The sequence below is a fragment of the Xiphophorus hellerii genome, chromosome 21, assembly GCF_003331165.1.
Source record: "Xiphophorus hellerii strain 12219 chromosome 21, Xiphophorus_hellerii-4.1, whole genome shotgun sequence".
In the NCBI taxonomy this organism is placed as follows: Eukaryota; Metazoa; Chordata; class Actinopteri; order Cyprinodontiformes; family Poeciliidae; genus Xiphophorus; species Xiphophorus hellerii.
The window spans coordinates 11,274,157-11,298,598 of NC_045692.1; the positions used below are offsets into that span (position 1 = coordinate 11,274,157).

The 24,442-nt window shown below is 42.0% G+C and overlaps 2 protein-coding genes across 3 annotated transcripts; one reads left to right on the top strand and one right to left on the bottom strand.

Annotated features, from left to right (window-relative positions):
• Positions 1–4,123: 4,123 nt before the first annotated feature.
• Positions 4,124–8,133, top strand: foxh1 (forkhead box H1). Its single transcript, XM_032552237.1, has 3 exons — positions 4,124–4,724; positions 5,207–5,311; positions 5,920–8,133. The coding sequence occupies exons 1-3, from the start codon at positions 4,275–4,277 to the stop codon at positions 6,874–6,876; spliced, it is 1,512 nt and encodes a 503-aa protein (XP_032408128.1). The 5' UTR covers positions 4,124–4,274; the 3' UTR covers positions 6,877–8,133.
• A 513-nt stretch (positions 8,134–8,646) lies between these two features.
• On the bottom strand, positions 8,647–22,883 carry oplah (5-oxoprolinase, ATP-hydrolysing). Of its 2 annotated transcripts, none has more exons than XM_032552231.1 (28): positions 22,746–22,880; positions 21,937–22,148; positions 20,964–21,155; positions 20,545–20,659; positions 19,321–19,444; positions 18,630–18,825; positions 18,333–18,498; positions 17,629–17,767; positions 17,441–17,508; positions 16,771–16,946; positions 16,545–16,679; positions 16,347–16,459; positions 16,078–16,248; positions 15,186–15,323; positions 14,957–15,095; positions 14,757–14,869; positions 13,734–13,885; positions 13,475–13,635; positions 13,287–13,388; positions 13,021–13,195; positions 12,737–12,921; positions 11,507–11,656; positions 11,292–11,426; positions 11,051–11,200; positions 10,165–10,322; positions 9,917–10,077; positions 9,721–9,818; positions 8,647–9,289 (listed from the first exon to the last, which is right to left on the bottom strand). In XM_032552231.1, exons 2-28 carry the CDS (start codon positions 22,105–22,107, stop codon positions 9,134–9,136), a joined length of 3,939 nt encoding a protein of 1,312 aa, XP_032408122.1. In that variant the 5' UTR covers positions 22,108–22,148; positions 22,746–22,880; the 3' UTR covers positions 8,647–9,133. The 2 variants fall into 2 exon arrangements, 1 of the variants encoding a protein (XP_032408122.1); XR_004337524.1 differs by having other exon boundaries at positions 9,229–9,289; positions 9,917–10,033; positions 22,746–22,883.
• Positions 22,884–24,442: the final 1,559 nt, after the last annotated feature.

Below are 24,442 nucleotides of genomic sequence, written 5' to 3' on the forward strand. Positions count from 1 at the left end.
ACACAAATTAGTTAATAATTAGTTATTGTATTATAATGACCTTCAAGGTCTTCCATGAACAGCTGTAGTTTTACTGAAATTGAATGACACAAAGGTGTACTCTTAATTGCATATTGGCATCTGAAGGAAATTTATTGTACTGGATCTTTAAGATAAAGAGGGGTGCATATGAATGCAAGCCACACTTTCCATATTTGCCTTTGTAAAAACAATCATTGAAAACTTTGTATGGCTCTTCTTCCAATTCACACTTATGCACTACATTGTGATCAGTATTTAAATACCTTGAAGTTTGTGTTTACTAAAGGATCAAGAGCGAAAATGTTCAGTAATTTTGTCGTGCAATTATATGTCTGACATTGAGTATGTATTTCTTTTCTTCTCACATTGTGCAAGAAAGAAATTCTGAGCAGAATTTGACATTTCTGTGTAATCTCTTTCATGTTAGTCTCAAAGTTCCAGGAATGTACACTCAACAAACCTTTTGTAAACAAGTGGGTGTGATAGCCTGACATGCCTCAGAGTAAAAGCACACCACTTGTTCCTCCTCTATACATATAACCTATGTAGAAATGTGTTAATGTGACTCCATCTATCAGAGTTGACCTGTAGAGAATCACACCAAACAGAGGCAGAACAAGAACTAAATATCAATTTCACAAAGACAGTTCTCTTGTGGGATTTATTTATTTATTTTTTTGCTAATTTGCTTGACATTTCTGCTGTTGATTAGGCTCTAAAACTATATAAACAATTTTGATCCTTTATAATTTGACAATGTAGTGAGCCAACCACTCTACTGAAACACAGCAGGAACTATTGTTACTGTTGCCCGCTGTGGAGCAATCAGTAGAGTTTTCCTATAGGACTTAGAGTGTCATTATCAAAGGTTGTTATACACACAGATCATTAGTTCATCCACCAAAGTTCATAGCACTGTTTAGCGATCAGGTGCAACTCAACAGGCGAGTGGACAGCTGTGAAGACTGGATACACTTCCAGCAGATCAGGTTGTCAATATGATAAGAGTCCCAGTATTCCAGCACGGGGTACTAAAGTGTCATCCAGCCTTTCTGGCACTCCTGGTAAAGAAGCGACAAAAGCGTGTTTCTTTTTTTTTTTGGAGTAGAAAAAGGTTCCATTAAACAGAATATTTCAACCTCTCATTTGTGAACATTTGCTCTGTAGGAAGCAAAAGCTCACAATTTGCTTCCTACAGAGTAAATTACAGAACAATCTGCTCTGTAGGAAGAAAACTGTTCCTATAGAACAAAAAGCTTCCTACAAACTACAGCACAAAAGCAAACTGAACTTAATTTTTATCAGAATGTCAAAGCTTTATGGACATTTCAATTAGCCTAGTGTCTTGTTTCCTTGGGGGAATAAATATGACATAACACCGAACATTTCATATAGCCACTGGCCACCAAGAGAGGGAACAGTGCTAAAAGAAAGAAACTCACTGTTAGAAAAGTGTAGGAAGGACATTCCTTTTGGGCTGAACAATTAGTAGACTCTATCCAGACACCAACTAGTTGATTGGGATTGATGCTAATAAAGAGAACATTTTCTGTCATGGAGAAGAGGATCTGCCGTCATTCATTTTGGATATACTTTTCCACAATGGACGACATTGTGGAAAAGTACATAATTTCCACTGTTAAGTATGGTGGCCGATCTGTGATGCTGTGGGCCTCCTACTCTCCCAAATGCCTTGGGAACCTGCACTATAAATTCTCTCTAAAATGTACATTTCCCCGTGTTATTCAGATATCAAACGTTCCCCAAAGTTTATCTGCAGGTTCATTCTTGTTCCTATTTTTCAGTAGGAAAAGAAAAAGAACGCAGAGACCTGTCAGAGACAGACGACATAATTAAGACTTTCTTTCACTTTCTCCGTCCTCCTCGGCAGGCATTTAAAGCCTGCCGAGGAGGGATTTGTCCCGACACAATCAGCCTAAAGATGAACAGAATTGTCCCTGATGCTGTTCTATTCACAGGGCGTCCCATTCTTCCCCTGCTTCACTCGCTAATCCAGTGAAAACCAATTAGCTCCCACTCCGGCAGACAGGAAGAGAAAGCCTGGCAGTTTTTATCAGATAGGTGTTTTTGGAAACGAACACTTCTCTGTTCATGTGTCACACAGATTTTTCTGTTCGGTTCTATGAGAAAAAAGTCATGTAAGAACAAAGTTTCACCAAGTAACTTGGTAAAAATTGGTTGCAGTGAAGATGTAAGATGGCAGTTGAACAATAACCACTAGAGGGGGACAAAGTGTCAGCAAAAATGTGACAAACTGAGAGAAGAAAACTCTGCAGATTGCAGCAGGTGGTTTGATGGAAGCTCGTTGCTTATTTTAGCAGCCAAGTTCAAACAGTTTGCATATTACTTCAAAACTGAAATATTAAGGGGTGAGTCCTTTTTGCCAGCGTCTCTAAAAAAGACAATTTTTTCCCCAAATATGTGTAGAGTAAACTAAATTATGGGCAGCTATGGTGCCAGTTCATTTAAAAAAAAAGAAAAAAGCCTGTAATTAGCACCTTAAAAAGTAATTAAGTTTATCTCCAGCTAACATTTTAAGTTTTGTTGATTCTCCTGGGGGATTTATAATGTGAGCGAGTTTCCCCAACAACTGGGTGTGGAAACATTGGTTCATGTATAAGGATGAGGGTTCTGCCAAGCACAGCACTTAGCAGCCTGTAAAACATCAGAAACCCCAAACATGCTTTTGAATGGAAGGCCTGCCCAGTAGCCGCTTCCTCTCATGCTAAGAAGCTCTTCCCGGGTGGGGGCAGTCTCCAACCCCCACCATGGGAGCTCCTTGTAATCCAACTTGTTGTCTCTGGCTTGCTGGGAAGCAAGACTTTTACACATTAGCACTACATTAACCTGAACAAAGGACCTGCATTCCCGAAACTTTAGCCTCTGAGCACTGGATGACTTTCTGCACAGTCCTAGAGAGCCCCACCTACCCTCCCTGCTGTGGAAAACAATCCTGCTGGCAGAGTGTTCAGCAATTGGGCCAAATTATGTTCAGATGATCAGGAAGCCTATAATTAAAATATATTTTTATATTTAATAACTTTTGAAAGTCTTGCCTTTTCAGAATTTGAAAAGCGTATAGGGGGAACAAGCTGACTTCTTACTATTAAAATGTGTTAATCCCAACGTTAAAATCTAAAATAATTTCATCCCATTTGAATGAAACGACCATTGAGCTGATAAAGTGTATCAGCTCAGAGTATGCATATATTAATTAAAAAGTTTATGCACCGAAAGACCTACGCACTACATGAATTTCAGGTAAGCAAGAAACACATGGAAGTGGTAGCTGGAGACCAGGATGGACTCAGATTTTAGTATCAAAGATGTTAAATTTTCATTTTTGCTGTTTGAAGCAAATTAATTTTTCTCTGCCCAAACTCGCTCCTCTGCTGAAGTGTTGAATTCTTTTCCCTCCTGTAACGTCACCAACAAAGATAAACAAATGTTTTTCTCCCTTAAATGCGTTTTATTTTTCAAATAATTTTGTGATTTCGGGCTGTGGAAATTCTCAGGTCATGCAGGTGTGTTATATTGTCAGTATAAATTTCTAAGTGAGGGGTAAAAAAAAGAAAAAAAAAGAACACGGATAGTCTTTTAATGTATTGAATCTTTCAGTGTTTGTATATTAGCCAACAATTTTGTATATTGCTCACGGAAAATAGTTGATTAGCTTTAATCGAGATTACTAACGGAACCTCCCGCTCCTTCCCGCACAATCTGTAATGTTTGACTTCAACAACAAATTAAAGATGCACCTCTTAAACTAAAGTCAAAATGAGTCCTTTGCGCACTACCAAAGTTTCTCAATAAACAATGTTTTTGTCCCTTAAAAACACCGCCTTCTTAAGTCATTGGTGCGTAAATGTCCCAGGCGTTGGTCCAAAAGGAATTCTACCACATCTGTTCTGCAAGTGGCTTGTTGATATTATCATAATGGCATTTTACTGTCTTTCTCTGTCCTTTTTTTGTGCGCAAACCCTCCCCAACCCCCCAGGGCGATCAGCCACTCTGCTCTCAGATAACGCGCCATTCCCCCCCAGACCCCCCTCCACTGTTACGCAGCGGGATTTACATGAAACTGTTAATTGTTTGCTCTTCAAATAGAGTCAGCCTGGAGCCAGCAGTCTTCCAGAAGTTAAGGACCGACTCTCCGACCTCCCTTATCCCTCCCCCTTTCTTTCTCGCTCCTGACCGATCACTCTCCCCCTCTTCTCCGGGGTTGCATCAACATGACAAAGCACTGGCCGGAGCAGAGCCGCCTGGCACCAGCCGCTCTGTGCCACAGTGGAGAACACCGCGACCATCAACTTGACTTCTACAGAAATGTGCAGCGGGGTTTTCCTTCCTGCGGTCTAGCCCAGCAGCGGCCTCAACAACCGGCTGAGATGGCCCCCCAGCAGCAGCAGCAGCCCTCTGCACGCACCGAGCACCGTGGCGGTGCCACTGGACTCGTGGATCAAACCATTCCACCCCACTCTTCATACCAGGACGGCGACGACGCCAACGCGAAGCTTCGGGAAGTGACGCGGGAGACGTGGAGGACTGAACGGGAGAAAAGCGGTTCTAGCAGTGGGAAGAAGAAGAACTATCAGCGGTACCCCAAGCCACCCTATTCCTACTTGGCTATGATCGCCATGGTTATCCAGCGGTCCCCAGAGAAGAAGCTTACACTATCAGAGGTAAACGGTCTTAAATATTAAAAAAAGGGAATTATTTTAGATTGGCATAGCGCACAATGTCTTTTACGCACGGCTCCAAACCTTTTACGCTTAAAGATTACTGGCTACTTCTTTTGGTTACACTAAAAAAAAACATGCAGGCATCTCGTTTACATTGAAAGATCTGACACTAAACAGTCACCTCTCTGTGACACTTGGGTGACCACCATTCCTGCCACTCATGGTTTGCTTTGATAAGCTTGGGCCCTGTAAAGCCAGACACTGATCTGCATCAGTACAGAGATAAGATATACAGTACAACCTTAAAAAAAAAAAAACACACACACACACACACAATTATTTTTGACTTTTCTGACTGCAAATTAGTAATTTTCATTATTAGTATTTCTATTTGTACGTCATTATTTTTTTGGGGGGAGAACGGAGAGACATTCCTGTGCTGCATCAAACATGAAATGAGATGGTTTTTGTTATTATTCCAGATCCTGAAGGAGATCAGTACCCTGTTTCCATTTTTCAAAGGGAACTACAAAGGGTGGCGAGATTCTGTGCGACACAACCTCTCCTCCTACAACTGCTTTGTTAAGGTTTGTATACGTAAGACTCTCATACTTCCACTTTCAAAGACTTCAAGGGGCCATTCTAGAAGCTGATGTCATTATGTTTCCCTTTAAGGAAACTTTGTTCCATTTGCAGGAGGCCAATATGTGTGAAAAGCCTTACTTCTAAGTGTGGGTTTCTGTTGCTGCAGCAGTATGGCATTTCTTTAAGAGATAACTAAACAAAATTCACAGTGGCACAATTAGAGCCACCTACAAAAATAAATGTAGCAATAAACATTACATTTTGTCAAATGCCATCATCAAGAAGGATCATATATACATATATGATGTTTAGATATCATATATAAGGGTTGGAGTGAGATGGAGCTTTTGAAACAATATATGGGAAAACACTTTGTAGCTTTTGTTGAGCGGTTATGATATTTGTAAAATCATGCTAATTCAATAAGTGGCACACAGCTCTTACACAACTTCACCAGAGGAGCCAATAAAAATGGTTGACATTGTTTGAGGGTCAACTGGTTTATGTATTTTGCGGCCATTGTGATGAGTTTCTTTTGTTGAAACTAAGCCCATCGTGCCAGACTGGGTAGTCAGGTCAGTCAGCAATGCATCTTTCTTTTGAACTGCAGGTGCTGAAGGATCCAGGCAAACCTCAGGGTAAAGGGAACTTCTGGGCTGTGGACCTGAACCGTATTCCTCTGGATCTCCTGAAGAGGCAGAACACAGCTGTGTCGCGCCAAGACGAGACTATCTTCGCTCAAGATCTGGCCCCCTACATCCTGCAGGGACACAAGCCGGAATCTGAGCCGCCCCCTCCTCCGACTGAGTGTGTGACCTCTCTCCCGCCCGTGTCATCAGGAAATCCTTCACCGTCGCAGGGCGACTCATTCAGGCCCAAGCTGGACTCGTCCTTTGCCATCGATTCCTTACTGCAGAGCCTGCGGCCAACGAGCGCTTCTGGGGATGTGGTCCGAGACTGCTGGGGTGAGGTGGAGTGCCCTAGGCCCTCGCCGCCTCCACGCTCTCGTTACGCCTCCTCTGCCAGCTCGGTAAGCCCTGCCTCGACCTCTTCCTCCTCCTCTGATGAGGAATGGAAAGGCTTGTCCCACAGTGGGAAGCGTGTTCCTCCCAATGGTGAAGCAGGATCTGAGGGTTATGAGGACTACAGACCGCCGTTGCACAAATCCGCCAGACGGGAGAGTGTTGCTCCTCCGTGGGAGCTTCCAACCTCCTACGCCAAGTATGCTCCCCCAAATGCAGTCGCCCCACCTAGCATGCGGTTTAACGGAGGCCCCTTAATGCCGCTGCATGGCGGACTACCACTTTACAGCTACAGTAGCTCTCCCATGGCGCCTGCCCACTTCATAGGTCAGTCCTATTGGCCGATTCTCCCCAGCAGGCGAGTCTCGGTTCAGCCCCTTCCTCTGCTCATGGACTTGGACAACATGCTGCAGTCGGTTCCTCCAAATAAGAGCGTGTTCGATGCACTGCTGCCCGTTAATCAGAACACTTACTCACATCACCAACCGCAGAGCCAGTACACCCTGCAGAACGGGACTCCTCTCAACAGGTATCACCAATACTGAGAGTCATTCACACACCAAACAAGGAATCCAAACAGGAAGTAAACAATAAGCTCCAGACAATCTCCTTGATAGTTTCTTGCTGGCCAGAAGCTGGTTTTTCTTGTTTTTTTTGTTTTGTTTTTAAAAAAAAAAAAATTATTTACATCTTGGTGTGTTTTAAAACAAATTGCAATTCTGCCTTCAGCATTGAGTTTCATTGAAGCAAAACTACCTAAAAAAAAAAGCTATGCAACACAACAGATATCTACCTCAGTGTTTCAATGAAACGTCGTGCTGCTACACTCTTTGCACTGCAGATCTTGTTTGCACAGTTGTTTAATACAATGTCTTGAGGATTGTTTTTAATGCCGTCTATCCACTGTGACTATTGAATGTATTACATGGTGACTCGTGGAAAAAACCAGCTGCGAAGTCCAAAATGGCAAGGAGTTCGTTACTGATGGTTATCAGGTTTTTTCCACGTTGCATTACGCTCGGGCTGATTTTAGGATGTATGTAAAGGTTTTACCTTCTTTGTTTACAGATGTCTCTCTCTTTTTTTTACTGCTTGCAAGAGAAAACAAAAAAAATTCAACACATTTTGAATCACTTGAACTCACTTTTAGAACACTCAGCATCAGTGTGGCGCTAATAATGGAAAATATAGCTTTAACAATTACATTTTTTTCTAGATTTTTACTTGCACTATTTACCTGATGATCTTCCAAAGGACACCACTTTTAGATGTTTCCCTACCTCGACTGAAGAATGTAATACAAGCTTCCCATCATCTTTAACTACTGACCAATATGTAACTATGCATCCGTAGAGATCTCTTGAAGTCTAACGGGTTTCTAAAAAGTTTATTTTAACAGTGCTGCTCAGGACAAATAAAATTTACATTTGAACAAAACTGACTTAGGTTCATTGCAATGTTTCTGTTATTTTTTATCTTTTTCAAAGACTGGGTAAAGTAATCCTATATGCTTCCGGTAAAGAATTTTTGTGTTGACGATTTAAACCACGAAAATTGTTGAAGCTGTAATTATGAAGGCAACATAAAGAAAAAAAGAAGTAATATTTTGAAAGGGCACTGATTTTAAATATGTGGCTGACTAAGCAAAAATAATGCTGGCCTAAAAATTTTTTGTAACTTTGTCCGGCTGGTGAATATAAATCTGAAAAAGTGTACAACTTAAAATACGTTCTTCCAGAAGTATATTTATTTACCAGAACTGGAATTTCTTAGTGGAGCGGCGATATTAACGTGGCAACAAAACACTCCAAAAGGACTCCATCGAAACGAAATGAAGACATTTTAGCACTGGGATCAATATTAAAGCTCATGCATATTTTGAATTTAGAAAAGACGAAGTGTAACATGTACTCTATTCACATTTTTTTAAAATCATCCCCAGTTGACCATTTTGCTACAGGCACTTGAGTTCAGAAATTGGGAGTTTCCAGCGCTCCTCTTTCTCTTGCAGCACTCTGATTTACATCAGCAGTCCAGCAGTCGTCAGCCTCCCGCTGATTCCCCCGCCCCCTGCTGTGACCACTATCTCTGTATCAGCTGCCTACGCATGCATGCCTGCCTGCATGCACTCCCTCCCTCACCATCCTTCCTCCCTCTGCTCATGATCATTCCTGACACCAAAGGTGGGAGGAGGGGGACATTGCTTTTACCCATCACAACCATTCTAACCATTCTGGGTGCTACTACCTGTCACGCATCAAGTTTGCAGTTGTGGAAATTGTTTTTTATGTTTCCAAAACATGGAATTTAAACTATTTTCTGTTAACAAATGGGATTTATTTATCAAATTTTTTTTTTTTTTACAAGAGGTATAAAGAACAGATTCTTGGCTTGAGAAAAGTGCTTGCTCAATTCACATATCACTTAAGTTCATCTTGACATTTGCTAAAAACAGCATTCAGAAAAATACACACTGTGCGATGCTTTTTGCAAACTCAGAGGTTTGCAAAAACGTGATAGATTCAGGAATATACATCCAACAAAAAGTGAAATTTCACAGAGAAACATTCATAGTTCAGGAGGTTGATCCATTATTCTGGTCTGATTCAAGAATTCTTGTCAAACCTTTAGTATGTGCCATTTTTTTTATTTTTCACACTATAATGCTAGAAAGCATGCCTGTCACAGTTTTACCTTTGTTAACTTTCTTTTTGTATCTTTTGGTAATTCCATTTGATGAAGAGTCTGACTCTTGTTTCCCACGATTTTCTCTTCTCTGGCCTTCCAGTTCATCATTTCTCTTTACACTCCCTCTTGAGCCATTCTGTATTCAAACACACTGCCCCTCTCAGTGAACACCTCATTCAGACGCCTTCGCTTGCTCTGAGGTCCGCCGCTCTTCAGGTCTCCCTCGCTCCCAAACCCCCCTCCTCCAGGGGTGTAAAGGCAGAACATGTCCTGCAGGGGGAGACAAGGAGCGGATGTGTTATTTAATTTAATGTCAAACAAAATTAAGTACACAAAACTGGGTATAATGAATAACTTGCAGCACACCTTGCGATATAGTATAACATTTCTATGTTTGTAGAAGCAAAAGAGCTATAATCTGTCTGGCACAGGACAGATTGTAGCAGATCATAGATGCTTCATGCCATTTTTGTGGAGTTTCAATGTAAAGATCTTTTCCTCTTTCCCAGCAAACAGCAGGATTTTCCTGCCACATTTACAGTCCAAAGAGTCATTTCTGCCCTCAGTACAGCAAAACAAAACTGGAAAATCTGTTGTGTGTGTGTGTTTTTTTTAAGAAAAACTATTTTATTCCTATTTTTAGGTTTACAAAATGAGAAAATTGGCCACAAAATCTCTGACTGGTGTGTCTCTCTTCTTACTCCTGGCTCAAGGCTGACACTGGTCTTTGCTCCCAGGTTGAGGATTCGACCGTCAGCTCTGTGCAGCAGGTTGAGCCCTGCGGCTCCATCCTCGCCCCCTAAGCGTCAGAGAGAAACATGACCAAAATGATATTTAGACTATAATAAAAGGAAGAGGAACACACAGAGGAGACCTGGAGCAGGTTTCAGTGATTACCTTCAAGGCCGTAGGGGCGGATGGCCCGTCTCTCCGTCAGGACGGACAGGACCACCTTGTTCCTGAACAGAAGTTTGCGGACGACGCCGTCGCCTCCCTGGCACTTCCCCGCGCCTCCTGAGCCGGGTCGCAGAGAGAAATGCTCTAAAATCACTGGATACCTGGACAGCAGACGGATCAACAGCTGCAGCCAATAGCAGAAGAAAACAAAAATGACAAACTGACACGTCTTCAGCAAACTGTCTCACCTTTTCTCCAAAATCTCTGGATCGGTGATGCGGGTGTTGGTCATGTGAGAGTGGACGCCGCTCCGGCCGTGCCAGCCGGGCCCCGCCCCCGCGCCCCCAGCGACCGTCTCGTAATAGCCGACTCGCTCGCTGCCGAAGGAAATGTTGTTCATGCAGCCCTGATCGGAGGAAGACAGCGCAGCGTTAAGGAAGCGTAAAAATATGCAAACATGCAGTCAAAGCTGTAGCAGGGTGTCTGCAGGTCTCACTGACTCAAATTTAAGACCTTTATGACTGGAATTTAAGAGCCATATCTCCAAAGAACTGTACAAAAAAAAAAAGAAAAATGCTGGCTAATTTATGAGTATTCACTGTCAAGACGAGTACTACGGTCAGGCTATGAAAAAGAAATTACAAGAAAAAATTCATAAAATTACAAGAACAAAGAAATAATTTTACAAGAATAAACTCACAGTGTTATGCGAATAAAGTTGTATAAAAATACAGTCAAAATAATATGAGAATAAAGTTGTGGTATTACGAGAATAGTCATAATATTACAACTTTATTCTCGTAATATTATAGCTTTATTTTCATAATATTACAATGTTATCCTTGTATTATTCTGACTGTATTCTCTTAATATTGAAACTTTGTTCGTAATTTTATGACTTATCTCATAATTTTATTTCTCTATTTTTTATTAATGTGGCCCTAATTCTCCGTCATAATTAAAAGTTCTGCCAAGACAAAATTTAAGACCTCTGATTAATGTATTTAAAGTCGACTTACTTTAAACAACAAACAAACAAAAGAACTCAAGATTTTTTTAAGGCCTTAATTTTGGATGCGTGAATTTAAGACTTTTTAAGGATCCGGCGAACATGAGAATTGATGTTTGTCTCACCTGGGAGGCGGCGCACACCTCAAACGCCTTAAATATGACATCCACCACTCTCTGAGACGTGAGCACGTTTCCTCCGACCACAGCTGCATTCTGGGACGGCTGGAGGATGGAGCCGGGGGGGACGATCACTTTGATCGGCTTCAGGCAACCCTTCGTGAGCGAAAAGAGGAAGCTGTCTTTAAAATCGTCTGTTTAGGATTAGAAAAACTTTAAAGAAGGCCAAAGGTTGGACGTTTCCTACCTGATTGAGAGGGATGTCCTGGCCGACCATGCAGCGCAGGCAGTAGATGAGAGCGGACAGGGTGATGGCGCGCGGAGCGTTGCAGTTCCCCCACACCTCGGTTCCAGTTCCTGTGAAGTCAAACACGGCACTGCCCTGTAACGGAAAAGATTTATTCAATTGGCCGCCGTCTCTTCATGTCTTCAGATTATCCTGACAGAACGCTCAGAGTTCACCTCTTCTTCATTAATCTGAACCCGGAGTCTGATCGGTGTCCCGTCGTCCATAAAATCTTCTGATTCCACATCCAAGGAGCCGCTGGTCTGACGGCGCCGGCGCTGTGCGAACTCTCTGAGCATGTCCCTAACAGCCAGCTCAGCGTTACTCTGGAACACAAACGCCACACGGGACTTCTTCAGGTATTGTCTTGTATTTAGCCTCAGATATTTTACCATCAACTCTGCTACAGTCAAGGTAGCAGAGTTTGATAGTACACTGCTACACTGAACATTAAAAACAAACTTCAACTTTAGGTCGGGGAGGGCCAACAATTGCTTTTTTGTTCTTGTTTTCTACAAAAGAAATAAATGACAGAAAATATTTTCACAAAGTGGCTTTAATTCTAATCGTCTGTTTTGTGAGTTGAATAATGGGCCAGGCTACAAGGATTTTTGTGTATTTTTGCTAGCACTGCAAAAAATACCCTGTATTTTTTTGCAATGTTAGCAGTCAGTCAAAATCAAATATGACTAGCTTAGATCAATGTCTATTCATGTGTTGGGCCGGCCCAGTCAAAGTCCACACTTGAATTAAACTGGCAATCTGTTGAACTGAGTTTGGAAGTGACCACTGGACTCGATATAAAGTCCACAAAAGTGCCAAGCTGGTAAAGATATTCGACTTGCGGCTCCCTGTGAAAAGGTTGCTTTACAAGGATTTGATTTATTGAAGCTGAATCCAGATATGAACTACATATTTCAGAGTTTTATTTATAAGACAACACAAGAAATGTTTAGTTTTTCTTTTCGCTTCCAAATTAATTTCTTTTTGGCCAGTCAGATTAAATCCTGATCAAATACACTAAAACTTGTGACAAAATGAAAAAAAGGGGACACTTTTCAGGGAATTCTGAACTAGAACTGGGTGATAAATAAATTTTATCCATTAATCAATTTTCCTGTTTTTGAAAAAAAATCCCAATTTTCCCAAAGATTTAACCACTCCTTGTCATCCCAGCAAAGGCCTACCATCTTGTTTTACAGTTTCTATTTATTTGTTCTTTAAATTCAGGTCAACTCACAGAACGAATGACTGAAATAAAAGACAATTTTTGAAAATATTTTCTATTCTTAGCAATTAAGTAAGTGAGAAATTACGGGAATCGGATTTGGTAAGATAAAATCATGAATTTTATGCTTCAGTGTTATCTACTCTGAACCTTTCTATTGACTTGCAGGAATGTTTACCTGGATGTATCCCATGTAGGCCTGGACCACGTCTAACCCGTAGCAGTCGATCAGCTCCCCCACTAACTGGCTGCCCCTCTGGTTGGCTGCCACCTGAGCCCGCAGGTCTGACAGGTTGTCGTGGAGATTACGAGTCCCAGAGCAGCCGGGGTGCTGAGCCGGAGCCATCAGAGCTTCGGTGACGGCTGGCATGGAGACAAGTGGAAGCGAGAGGGCCGGAGATAAACTCTGCAGGAAAACATCCGTGTTCTAACGGACTGCGGAAGATGTGTTGGTCTTTTTACCTTCTTCCTGGAAGACTCCCCCAGTGACGAGCTTAAATGAAACAAAGACTGCCCCCTCCTGCTGAAGGGAAGTGGAGTGGGGGGGCATAGAGCCCGGAGTGATGCCTCCGATGTCGGCATGATGCCCCCTGCTGGCCACAAAGAACACAGGCCGGTTGACTCCTTTTCGAAACACCTTTGGGTTGAGAGACAGAAGAAAGACAACAGTGAAGACAGGACAGACATGGGGACAGATGAGGACATTAGAGAAGAACCGAAAGCCTGACCGGTGTGATGACGGTCAAGTCCGGGAGGTGGCTGCCGCCGGCGCACGGGTGGTTACTCAGAATCACGTCTCCTTCTCTCAGCTCGTTTCCCAGTGATCTGATCTTCACAAACAAAAGGAAAAAAACTGGACATAAAACACTCAGACCTGGTGTCAGTTTCTGAACTCAGGAGTGGTCTTGCTAATCACCTGGTACTGGACGGTCTCCTGCATGGCCCCCAGGTGGACAGGGATGTGAGGCGCATTCGACACCAGGCCTCCGTCGGGCCCGAACACGGCGCAGGAGAAGTCCAGACGCTCCTTGATGTTCGTGGAGATGGAGGTCCTCTGGAGGACTCTGCCCATCTGCTCTGAAACGGTCCGCAGGACAAACATACCGGTCAGCAGCTTTCCTTCACAATCGCATCTCTAAATCCCTCTGAACATTTTTTTGAAAGTGCCGTCCCACCCGCTATGCTCATGAAGCGGTGGGAGAAGATGGAGAGCTGCACGGTGTTGAGCTCAGTGCCGATGGCGCACTGAGAGTCTGAGCCGACAGCCAGGCAGACGTCGCCGTCCTCCGTCAGGCAGGCCTCGCAGGACGGCTCCACCAGGATGGTGCTGACGGGGATGAAAGAAGAGATGGTAAACTTGCAGCAAACTAGCTTAATTATTAATGAATTTAACCCACAAGCGCAAAGATTTTAATGTTGTGAACTCAAGAGCAGAAAAAGAAAAACAGATTTAGGCATGAAGTATTTACGTCATCCTCACAGTAAGAGATTATTCTCACAGCACGTGAAAACTTTTTTCCACATTGTCATAATGGAGAATTTGTGTGTAAATAAAACAATACTAATTAAGCAAAAATAGATTTCAACCATTTTGACTTTTGCAAAATTTACCAACTGTAAGTTGCTTGTGTCTAAGCAGATAAGCAGTATTTCAAAAGAGCTTATGTTTTATAAACAATAATGTTACTTGTTATTAACATTGCTTAACATTTAAAATACGACCCAACCTTTATTTCAGTTACACAGATCAATTAGGAATAATAAACATTCTAAAATAAAATTTAAAAAAATGGTCTCGCTGCGTTTTCTGGCATTTACCAAATAGAAATAAATTTGGTAATTCTAATAGATCTAAATCAAAAAAACATTTAGTCAAATTTAACTTCAGACAGTGAAAACAAATATGACTGTCTTTTTATTAGGTGTATGATATCTGGTTTCAACCGTCTTTATAGCAAAAATGTGCAGTTTGAATATCAAGAAATTTCAAGGACTTTATACAGAAATCAAAAACTTTATAAACTTTGAAAACACCTAATTGACGTTCCTAATTGAAATTCCTAATTGAAGTTCAAGCATTGTCAGGGCTTTCAAGCACCTGAACAAACCCTGGTTTTAGGCTCAAAAACTTCACTTCAACTAACACCTCAGTGAACCTTGATGGAGGGCAACCAGTCCATCTCTAGAGAAAGGCTTGCCTGTTTTTGTCGATGATGATGGCCGGTCCTTGGATGCTTTTGCCACATGGCAGTTCCTCCCACAGAAACACACTGGTGTCCATGTACCCATCTTCGAAGAAACACTTGGTCGTCTACACAGAAAGACAACAGAACACCTTTGGTGTGAAATGTTAACAGCAAGGATGGCTACTATTATGTGTGTGTATGTTCTTGACTACCATGACAGATTTGGCTTGTTTGTGTCCCTTCTTTGATTTATGCATGGAGTTGATCCCAGATTTTCCACAGCCTCTCACTCTGATGTCGTCCACCATGATGGCTCTGTCTGGGATGGTGAACCCAAACTCCTTCAAATAACTGCAACAAAAACAAAACATGACTTATTCCCATGAAGAAAAGTTAGCTGATTTACACCAAAACAGGCATGAATAAAGGGACTCGGCAGACCGTTTGGCGAAGGCGCTGCCGAAGTCGCCGGCTCGACAGGAGTGGGCGTTTCCGGGGTAACCGTCAGCCGTAACCATGAGGGCGCAGTCGGTGCCTTCGTAACGCAGGTGGAGGAAAACCTCAGTAGATATCTGACCACTGGGGACGACAAGAGAAGTCCCAGAGAGTTGGATTATGTTACTGTCAACAGTCAATGTTAATCAGAGACAGCTAGGTAACATTTAAAATTAGGATTCACATGAGTTACATTGGTTGTCACAAAATGGTAAAAACAAGAACATATTGTGTCAGTTCTCTTAAAAATATGCATATTTTTCAAATTGATGCCAATTTTTTGATTTATTGAGAAAAATATTCTTAGAAAAACCATAGCTGCATTTTGAATCCTTAGTTAATGAAGGTTTAAGAATAAGGAAAATGAAGTAATAGGCTCTTCCAGTGAACATACCAAAGTACAACTCACAAACCTTAAAACTGTTTATCGGCTTGAGTCTTAATCATAAATGTGACATTTTGATTCATCTTTAAAATATATTTAAAATTTTTACCCTAATTTATAATGAAAGAAAGAAATCATATATTATATTTCTATGCAATAATGCAACCAAATGTGGAAGAGATTCTCAATTTAGTCCTCCACAGTAGCTTTGCTGCCTACTAGTGGTTAAAGTTGTGATATCATGAAAATGTTAGAAAAAATAAGTCAAATCTCTATAAACAGGCTCTGATTGCAGGTGTGACAGATAGACTATGATGAAAAGTGATGAACGCTTAAACCTTTGGTGCCTGGAGGGTTAAAGCACTCGTCCAATGTCCAATAAGAGCGACATCCCTCTTTTTAGGAAGAAAATCTATCGGTTACTTTTGCTTGCTGAGTTTTGTTGGCTCTGACCTCGAGAAGCCGCGCGCGGACAGCGTGTCGCAGCAGCGTCTGCAGAGTTGCTCCATCCTGCGGTCCAGCTCACTGAAACACCGCTGCTCGTACTTAAGGGAGCACGGCTCCTGCACCTCTTCCACAACGTCTGCCAGGGCAAGGCCGTATGCTGACAGGACGCCGCTGTACCTGAGAGCAGTACACACACACACTCTAACAAACCAGTTTAAGCAACAAAATATTCTTGTACAGCAACTTAACCCTCCTTTTCCCCTTATCAATCTTACTTATGGATGAAGACGGTCTTCATTCCCAGAGCTCGGGCAATAGAGCAGGCATGCTGGCCTCCTGCACCGCCGAAACACGCCAGCACATGCTGAGACGTGTCGTGACCTTTGGCCTGTTAGGTTTTTAGAAGAAGAAAGCTAACACAAAATTGCTTAAAATCAGTAATCCTAAAATCCCGCAGCGCTGTAATAACATACTTGCGTCAAAGCCCTGATTGGTCGACACATCGCCTCGTTAGCAACACGAATGAATCCCATCGCGACGTCTTCCACGCTCATCGTTGATTGGCTGCCTGCCACCATTTTGTTCTGGGAGTTTGTGGCCCCATTGGCCTTTACAGTATTTGAAAACATAAATAATAAGTCTCTTATATCACTGTTTGCCATTAGCATTACTAAAATGAAAACCTTTAAGTAGTGGCACCTGGGTTTGACTTGCAGACAGGAAGCTGTTGATCTCCTCAGTGAGATGACGGAAATGCGTCATGGTGTCTTCCAACGACAACGGTTCGTTCTCAGCGGGGCCGAAGATTTTTGGAAAGAAGGGAGGAAGAATGCGACCCAGAGCTAAGTTGGCATCGGTCACAGTCAGAGGGCCGCCTGCAAAATACATTTAAAATTTTTTTAAAAAGGGGGAAAAAAACTGACCAGAAAATGGTTACAAAAAGGCATTGTTACAAAAATGTAAGATGTTTGTTTGCGTTATGTTCTCAGCTTCAGCCTTGTTTTTCTCTTTTTACTTTTACTTATTCTGCAATACGAAAGTGGAAATTGGTCGTTGATCATGAATCTGTTTGGTTTCTGAAAGACATCCTCTTTATTCCTGCTTTATAGCTTTCACATGATGCAAGCTTGAGTTATGCAAGCAGAACTTGAGCCCATTTTTTTTCCTTCATGTACATTAAGCGGATTATTAACTCAGAGGAGGCTGGCGGGACGGAACCGAAAACCCCAGCTCTGTTACTGTGGATTATTGCCTAACGTCATGGAGATTAAAAGGGTGAGGTATAAAAGGAAGATTCAATAAAGCCAAAAAATGAAACGTCACGTTTATTAACCGACCGTGGAGGTGAGAGAGCAGTCTGTAATCTCACCTTTCCTGTAACAGGCCGGTCCTGGATGTGCACCTGCAGATTCTGGTCCTACGACAAACATCCCTGATCTGGGTGGGGGGGAGCGGAAAAAGCAAAAAAAATCATAAACATGCCAGGGAAATGCAAACAAGAATTGGTAAGATTTCATTTGAGAGAGGAATATATTCCTCTTTCAAGAGTAAGTTCACCTGAAAAAGAGTCGGGACCCCCCGCCCGCAGCCACGGTGTTGATGTCCAGCTGAGGTGCTTGCAGGGTGACTCCAGCCGTCGTGGCCTCAAACACATGTTCGTACTGGCCAGCATAGCGGCTCACATCAGTGGAGGTTCCTGGCGGGAAACACAAAACATCCATCCATCCATTTTCTAACACCCTTGTCCCTAGTGGGGTCAGGAGGGGTGCTGGTGCCTATCTCCAGCTAATGTTCCGAGCGAGAGACGGGGTACACCCTGGACAGGTCGCCAGTCTGCCGGAGGGAAACACAGAGACAGACAGGACAAACAACCATGCACACACACACTCACACCTAGGGAGAATTTAGAGAGACCAATTAACCTAACAGTCATGTTTTTGGACTGTGGGAGGAAGCCGGAGAACCCTGAGAGAACCCACGCATGCACAGAGAGGACATGCAAACTCCGTGCAGAAAGACCCCAGGCTGGCACAAAACATGAAGATTAAAAAAAAACGGAATAGAAAGTCTCGAGTGGTATATTTGTACTTCACTAAATTCTTTTGAAGCCTTGAACCTTCTGGGATGTTACAGCATAAACATCCCAGAAGTTTATGCTTCTGGGATGTTTTCTGTTTTTTTGCTTAGATGTACTGTGAAAGAAACAAAGTTAACATGTAATTGGAAGGTGGAAGAAAAAGGACATAATCTGACACACTCACCGCCCATATCAAAGCCAATCACGGGCTTCTTCTCCATTTGGCTGTAGGAGGTGACGGCGTATCCCACCACGCCCCCTGCTGGGCCAGAGAGAATGGCTCTTGAGCCGCAGAACTGCTCCATGGGGGTCAGACCTCCATCTGACTGCATGAACAACACATCTACAACCTAAAAAAAAGATTCAATTAGGGAATTCAGGCCTAGGAAGTTTAAATTTAAATACAAAAATGAGTTTTTTGATGCCCAAAATTAAATAAAAAAAATATATAACAATAATAATAATTAAAAAAAAAACTTACCTTCAGGCCACCTTTGAAGCCGGCAGTGAATCCTTTTAAATACTGATGAATTTTGGGTGTGAGATAGGTGTCTGCACAGACCGTGTAGCCCCGAGGGACCGCCCGCACCATTGGCATGACCTCGCTGGAGAGAGACACCTGAGTGAAACCCAGGCGACGGGCGAGGGAGCCCACCGCTTTCTCATGATCGGACCAGCTGAAACGAGCAGAAAATAAAACCTGAGTCAAACATCTGGCCCTGCTGTGTTTGATCACACTTTCAGACATATTTGGGTGAAGAATGAGATAAAAGCAAAGAGTGTCTCACCCATTCTACTCTTTTACATCAAAAACTTTTAGATAAATCAGACTGTCTCCTCAAGAGCAAAGAGATTTCTAGGAATAATTGGGTGTGACGACTACATGAAGAAGGAGAGGCAGGAGAGGAAAACATGACCTCTCACCCAGAAGGTTGTATAAGCTTCACAGACAATAGACGAGAGCTTACTGGACATCCAGAGCAACTCCCCCATAAAAGACAGAGAGATCCCGGGATCTCAGGGAGTTATATAATCACATATCAGCTGTTAAGAAAATAGCAAGCTAGAAGCAGGGAAAATGTGGTGAGATAGTAAAAAAGAATTTAGTTACAAAAGAAGAAGAGCTCAGTCTGAAATCTAAAAGAGGACGATGGCCTTGTTGATGTACTGACGTGTACGAGTGGAGGAGGAGGACGGCGACGCTGGAGATACCGCGGGACAGAACTCCTCTCAGGTCCTTTTCCACTTTTTCCAGATCCAGTTCCTGCCACACCTCCAGAGAATCACCTGTACTGCCTAAAGAGAAAAACAAAACCAAACAGGCTGTTGGCATGTTTCGTGTACCGATCACAGTTTTGTTTGATTTTTAGCTGGGTTTTAGCCTCCAGTGTTATTAACTAGCAATATTAGCACAAAAAAACCTGTAAACATCAGCCTCTGTGTGAGAATGGAAACCTTTATATTAACTACAAGATCTTCAGAAAGATGGCAACATTTACAAATCAAGCATGTCAGTATGACAGAAACGAGATGAAAGCTCAAAATGATGTTCGAGCACCTCTGACGTAATATGTCAAACCTTCCTGTTTATAAATATAAACATAAATATAATTATGATGGTTTTAAATACTACTACAACCATTAGTCACACAACAAAAAAGCAACAACCGTCTCAACATAACGAGATTTTTAAATTCACAACCATTTTCCTTTCCAGAACTTAATAACTCTAACCTCTGATCAGTTTCTGACAGAAAACGATCACGAACATTTTTTTTTTTATAACCTGTTAATATGTAACTTTCATTTGGCCCACAGGAGAACTTGTTAATGTTTGCAAACGTAACATTCAAAGTTGATCATTCAGATCAGAAGGCGTGAACTGGTGAAGCAGCTGAGGATAGGAAACAAGTGAAATCAGACCACAAAGGCTTTGGTTTCAGATTGGAACAAAGCACTGGTTCTCAAAACCATGAAAATATAGTTGATGATTCTTCTAATGAGGTCTCAATCTAAAATGTATGGCAACTCATTCAAAATATCTCCCTCCACAATGGCCAACCCACAGGTTTAGGGTGATCTAAAAAGTACCAGCGACATTTTCGGGAGTTGTTTCTTATCCTGATAGATGCAGTAAAAGTATAATTGTTAAAGAAATCGGTTCATTAAATGGAAATGCCTCCTAAATTAAAGCAGAAAGAGTAGTAAACATTGACTTTATGAATGCTTCTTTCTTTGCAAAACACTCTAATGTGCAAATATGTCCAACTTTGATGTCATTAAGTTGGACATCAACTTAATGACATCATATTTCATTGAGGATCCAACAATTAGATCCACAATGAAATATATGAAATACTGATGAAAAAAGAGGAATATTTGAACTTTGCAAACACCTGTTACAATACGTTTGGGATCTTTCCTGGGCAGCTGGCAGTCGTCTCGACAGAGGACGACTCGCTCATCGACCTCTATGACCTCCTCATAAAGCACATCAGGGACGGCGACCTCCTGCATGTAAAGGTCAAGCAGATGTACTGAAGAGAGGAACCAGACAAGTCCTGCGAAACACTGAGAACACAGGACGGACCATTTCCTGGACAGTATTTAAGATTTTCGTACGCAGTTTTGCAACAAGGCTTAGTAGATAAGTGACCCCGACAGTTAATGGTACAACGGGTCATGGGGGCAAACTCCAGGGGCTGCCACGGTGCTCTGCAACATAATACCTAAACCTCATGCTGCAGAAACAGAAGTCTAGCTTAGTAAAAGAGTTTAAAGAGTGAATATCATACGACAAGAAGACAAACGTTACCAAATCAAAAAGTTTGGGCCTGGCCTGTGTGCCAATGTGCAGCAGGTCCTTGAAGCCTTTTGTGACCAGCAGTGCGGTCCGTTCTCCTTCCCTCTCCAGCAGGGCATTGGTTGCCACGGTAGTCCCCATTCGGATCCAGCCAATCAGGGCGGTGTCAACAGGCTGGTCACGAGGGAAGAGCTGCCCAGATTCCTGCAGTTAAAGCCACGCAAATATATTAATCGCAGTTGCTAAGAATGTTGCTCAGTGCTTTGCAAAATAATAGTATTTCATAAGCAAAATTACATTTTGGCAGATTAAATCCACATAATTTAATGTTTTGAAAAAAGAACCTATTCTGGTCTGATGGAGGCAAAATTAAACGGTTTGCTCTACATCCAAAGCAAAACATCACCCTCATTGTTGTTCTATGCATACAGTAAAACATGGTGGCTCAACATTATGAGCAGGAACAGGACAGTTTTTACTGAGAAGGTGGATGAAGCTCAACACAAAACAATTTTGAATAAAAAATAAATAAAAAAAAACTCCAATTAGTGGAAAAGACTTAACTTGAAACTGGGGTGAAGATTTAACTTCCAGTAGGACAATGACCGAAACAACAGAATGGCTTAGGTCAAAATTTATTCATGTTTGAGAATGGCCCAGTCAAAGTTAGGACCTAAATTCGATTGAGAATTTGTTCACACTCAATCTGGGTGAGCTTTTGCAACGAATAATAAAGCTTAAGTATCAAGATGTGACAAACAATTCCCCCAAAATGAGCTGAAGCTAAGATTACAATGAAAGGTGGTAACAAAATGTGAAAAGGTTCAAGGATTGTAAGCATCTTTGGAAGGCGCTGCATGTTTACATAAAACTTTCCAAGTCTAGTTCAAAGTTGCAGAATATTTAGAACTTTCACCACAAGACAATGATTGAGGAAATATAATACTAATAATACTACTAATAAAATGCATCGCCTTCATCTTACCTCCTCCAAGACCCGGCGGATGCCCTCGGTAGGAGCGTCTTTGTAGTTCTGTGGGTCTCTGGACAGCAGTTTAAGGACTCTCTCACGGCCATCAGGCAGACGTGCAAACACATCAGTGAAGGTGCCACCTCTGTCTATGGCGAAGTCAAACTTCCCCTTAGTCTCAGCCATAGTGAGGAAAATGAAAAATGCACCTGCTGATCCTTAAGGAGCTGAAAAAGGAAAACAAAATTAGACTTAGACATGTTTCATTCACACGCCCAGGCTTCATCTGTATTTGCAGTCAATTACTACTAAGTTTACACAACAATCATGTTGGTTATCTTGTTTGTTTTTCTTGACACTGTATTTCCTGGTTTTTGACCTCTGACACATAAACATTCCTGCACTTTGCCTGCGTGCGTCTAAACCCAATTCAACACAAAATCCACACACTTTTTTCGCACGCAGGCTCTTCTTTGAAGCGTGAAGAATCGGGTGGCAAGGCTGCTGCTGCTGCTGCCTCTTTAAATCTGTGTGACTGTGAATTATGCATGCAGTTAACATTCGACAAAAAACAGAAATTTAGCAGATTATGCGTGACGCTTTGTGACGCCACAGCACAGGAAAGCCTGCAAACCACATGCACATTCATGCACAGAGCGCATGAAGAGAGTTTCTGTCGTGTACTTCCAAAACAACAACATCTACACTAAATCCTCTGTTTGTCTCAGCTGATGTTTTTGCATGCTGCTGCTGCTGCGATCATTTCAGTTCATAGGCGGATTCGGAAACAACAAACCCAAACAGCACCGGGTATTTTTACTCACCTGTGTCCGTCGGTCGCTGCAGGATCTGCTCCTGTGGTAATCTTCGGTAATCCGGTGACGATCCGATCCGATCCTCCCTGGCCCTCTCTGCGATCGGTTCCAAAAGACACGTTTGAGGGAGTCGGAGCACTTTCGGAGGTTTAACTCCGCCTCCACGGGAGAGGAGCTCCAGGATCTGAAACCCGACCTGCTCTAAGAGGGAGCACTGCGATGAGAAATCACTCCTAACAGGATCCTACATTTCAGCTGCTGAAAACAAAAATCCTTTGATGATACATGTGTACCACAGAAAAACAACACAAACCAAATAGTTGCTGGGAGACCACACCTAAAGAACAATAGAGGAATGCATCGGTATGTGGCAATAAAAAGATGATGAAAAAATGAGAAACGTTTTTGGAACATAACCAGAAATATGCAAATTACCCCAAATTTAATTTCATTTTTGAGTTAGCATGAATGTATAATCCACATATTTAGTTCCAAAATGTTATCTGAAATATGTCGAAAGAAGCACTGTTGTCAATTTATCCAAATTGCCCCAACATATATCGACTTTTAAGATCCCTTAATCGACTTTTTTTTAAATCCCCCAAACCCAATAAATCTAGTGATGTCTAGTTCATAAATGAAATTAATTTTGCTTTCGCAATTTGACGCCTTCAAATTGGCCTCTGTCTCTTTAAGAAGCTCCAGGGACGAGCAGTCCTGGGGTTAGGCGCTCCTGAATGGCTGCTACAGGAGATTCAACAATTTCTCAAATATGCATAAAAGAATGAACATTCCTGGTGTGCTTTTGATTAACGCAAAGCTCAAAAAAAGTAAATTTTACATACTATAAAAGGTTGGAACAGGAGTGAAAGGATCTGAATAGGCTACATCTATATTTGGTTTATGAAAATATACGAAAATGTACAACAAATATTTTGTTAATTAAGAATGACTGAAAAATAATTAAAAGAAGATGTGTGCAATTTATGGTATGGATTTAATGTGACACAAAGTACTCCATTATTGAGATGCGGAAGGAAAATCATTTATGTTAACATTTTCAGCCCCTTACACTCTGATACCCTTAAAATTCAGAGTAATCAACTGCATCAGAAGTCATCTTATGCAAGCACTATTTGTACTGAGGAACCCTGCAAGTGTCAGGAGGCCAAGTAACGGACTCGGTGTGTTCCAGTATTTTTGGCGCTCAGTACAGGCTACTCACAGTGCAAGGTCATGTTGAAGCCAGTTTGATAACGCTGGCGGGAGGCGTTAACATCTTTCACACATACACAGAGCCTAGGGGACTCTCTGACACTCTGCCTTTCTCATATGTAGTTAATTATCTTAATAGATAACGCAACTAAAAGAAGCAAAGAAGTTACCTCACCACGTGATCCAGCCGATCGCAATCTTGTTTACACCCCACTGTATAAAATTTGTTAAAAACTTGATGTTTGTTAGAGTCAAAGAAGAACAGATCAAATTTGAATTCTTTATGTTTCACCGAGTTTGGCAGGTTGTAACATGAGAAAACGGAAGAGATGTCTAAGAGTTACGGATGCTTCTGCACGGCAACTTCTAATTTTGCAATAAATCAGGCATTCTACCAAACCTAAAATCACGCTCTAGAGAGAAATCAAGGTTGCAAAGACAAGAAAAAAAAAAAATCTGGATAATTTATGAGGAGCAGTGTTGCACCTTCT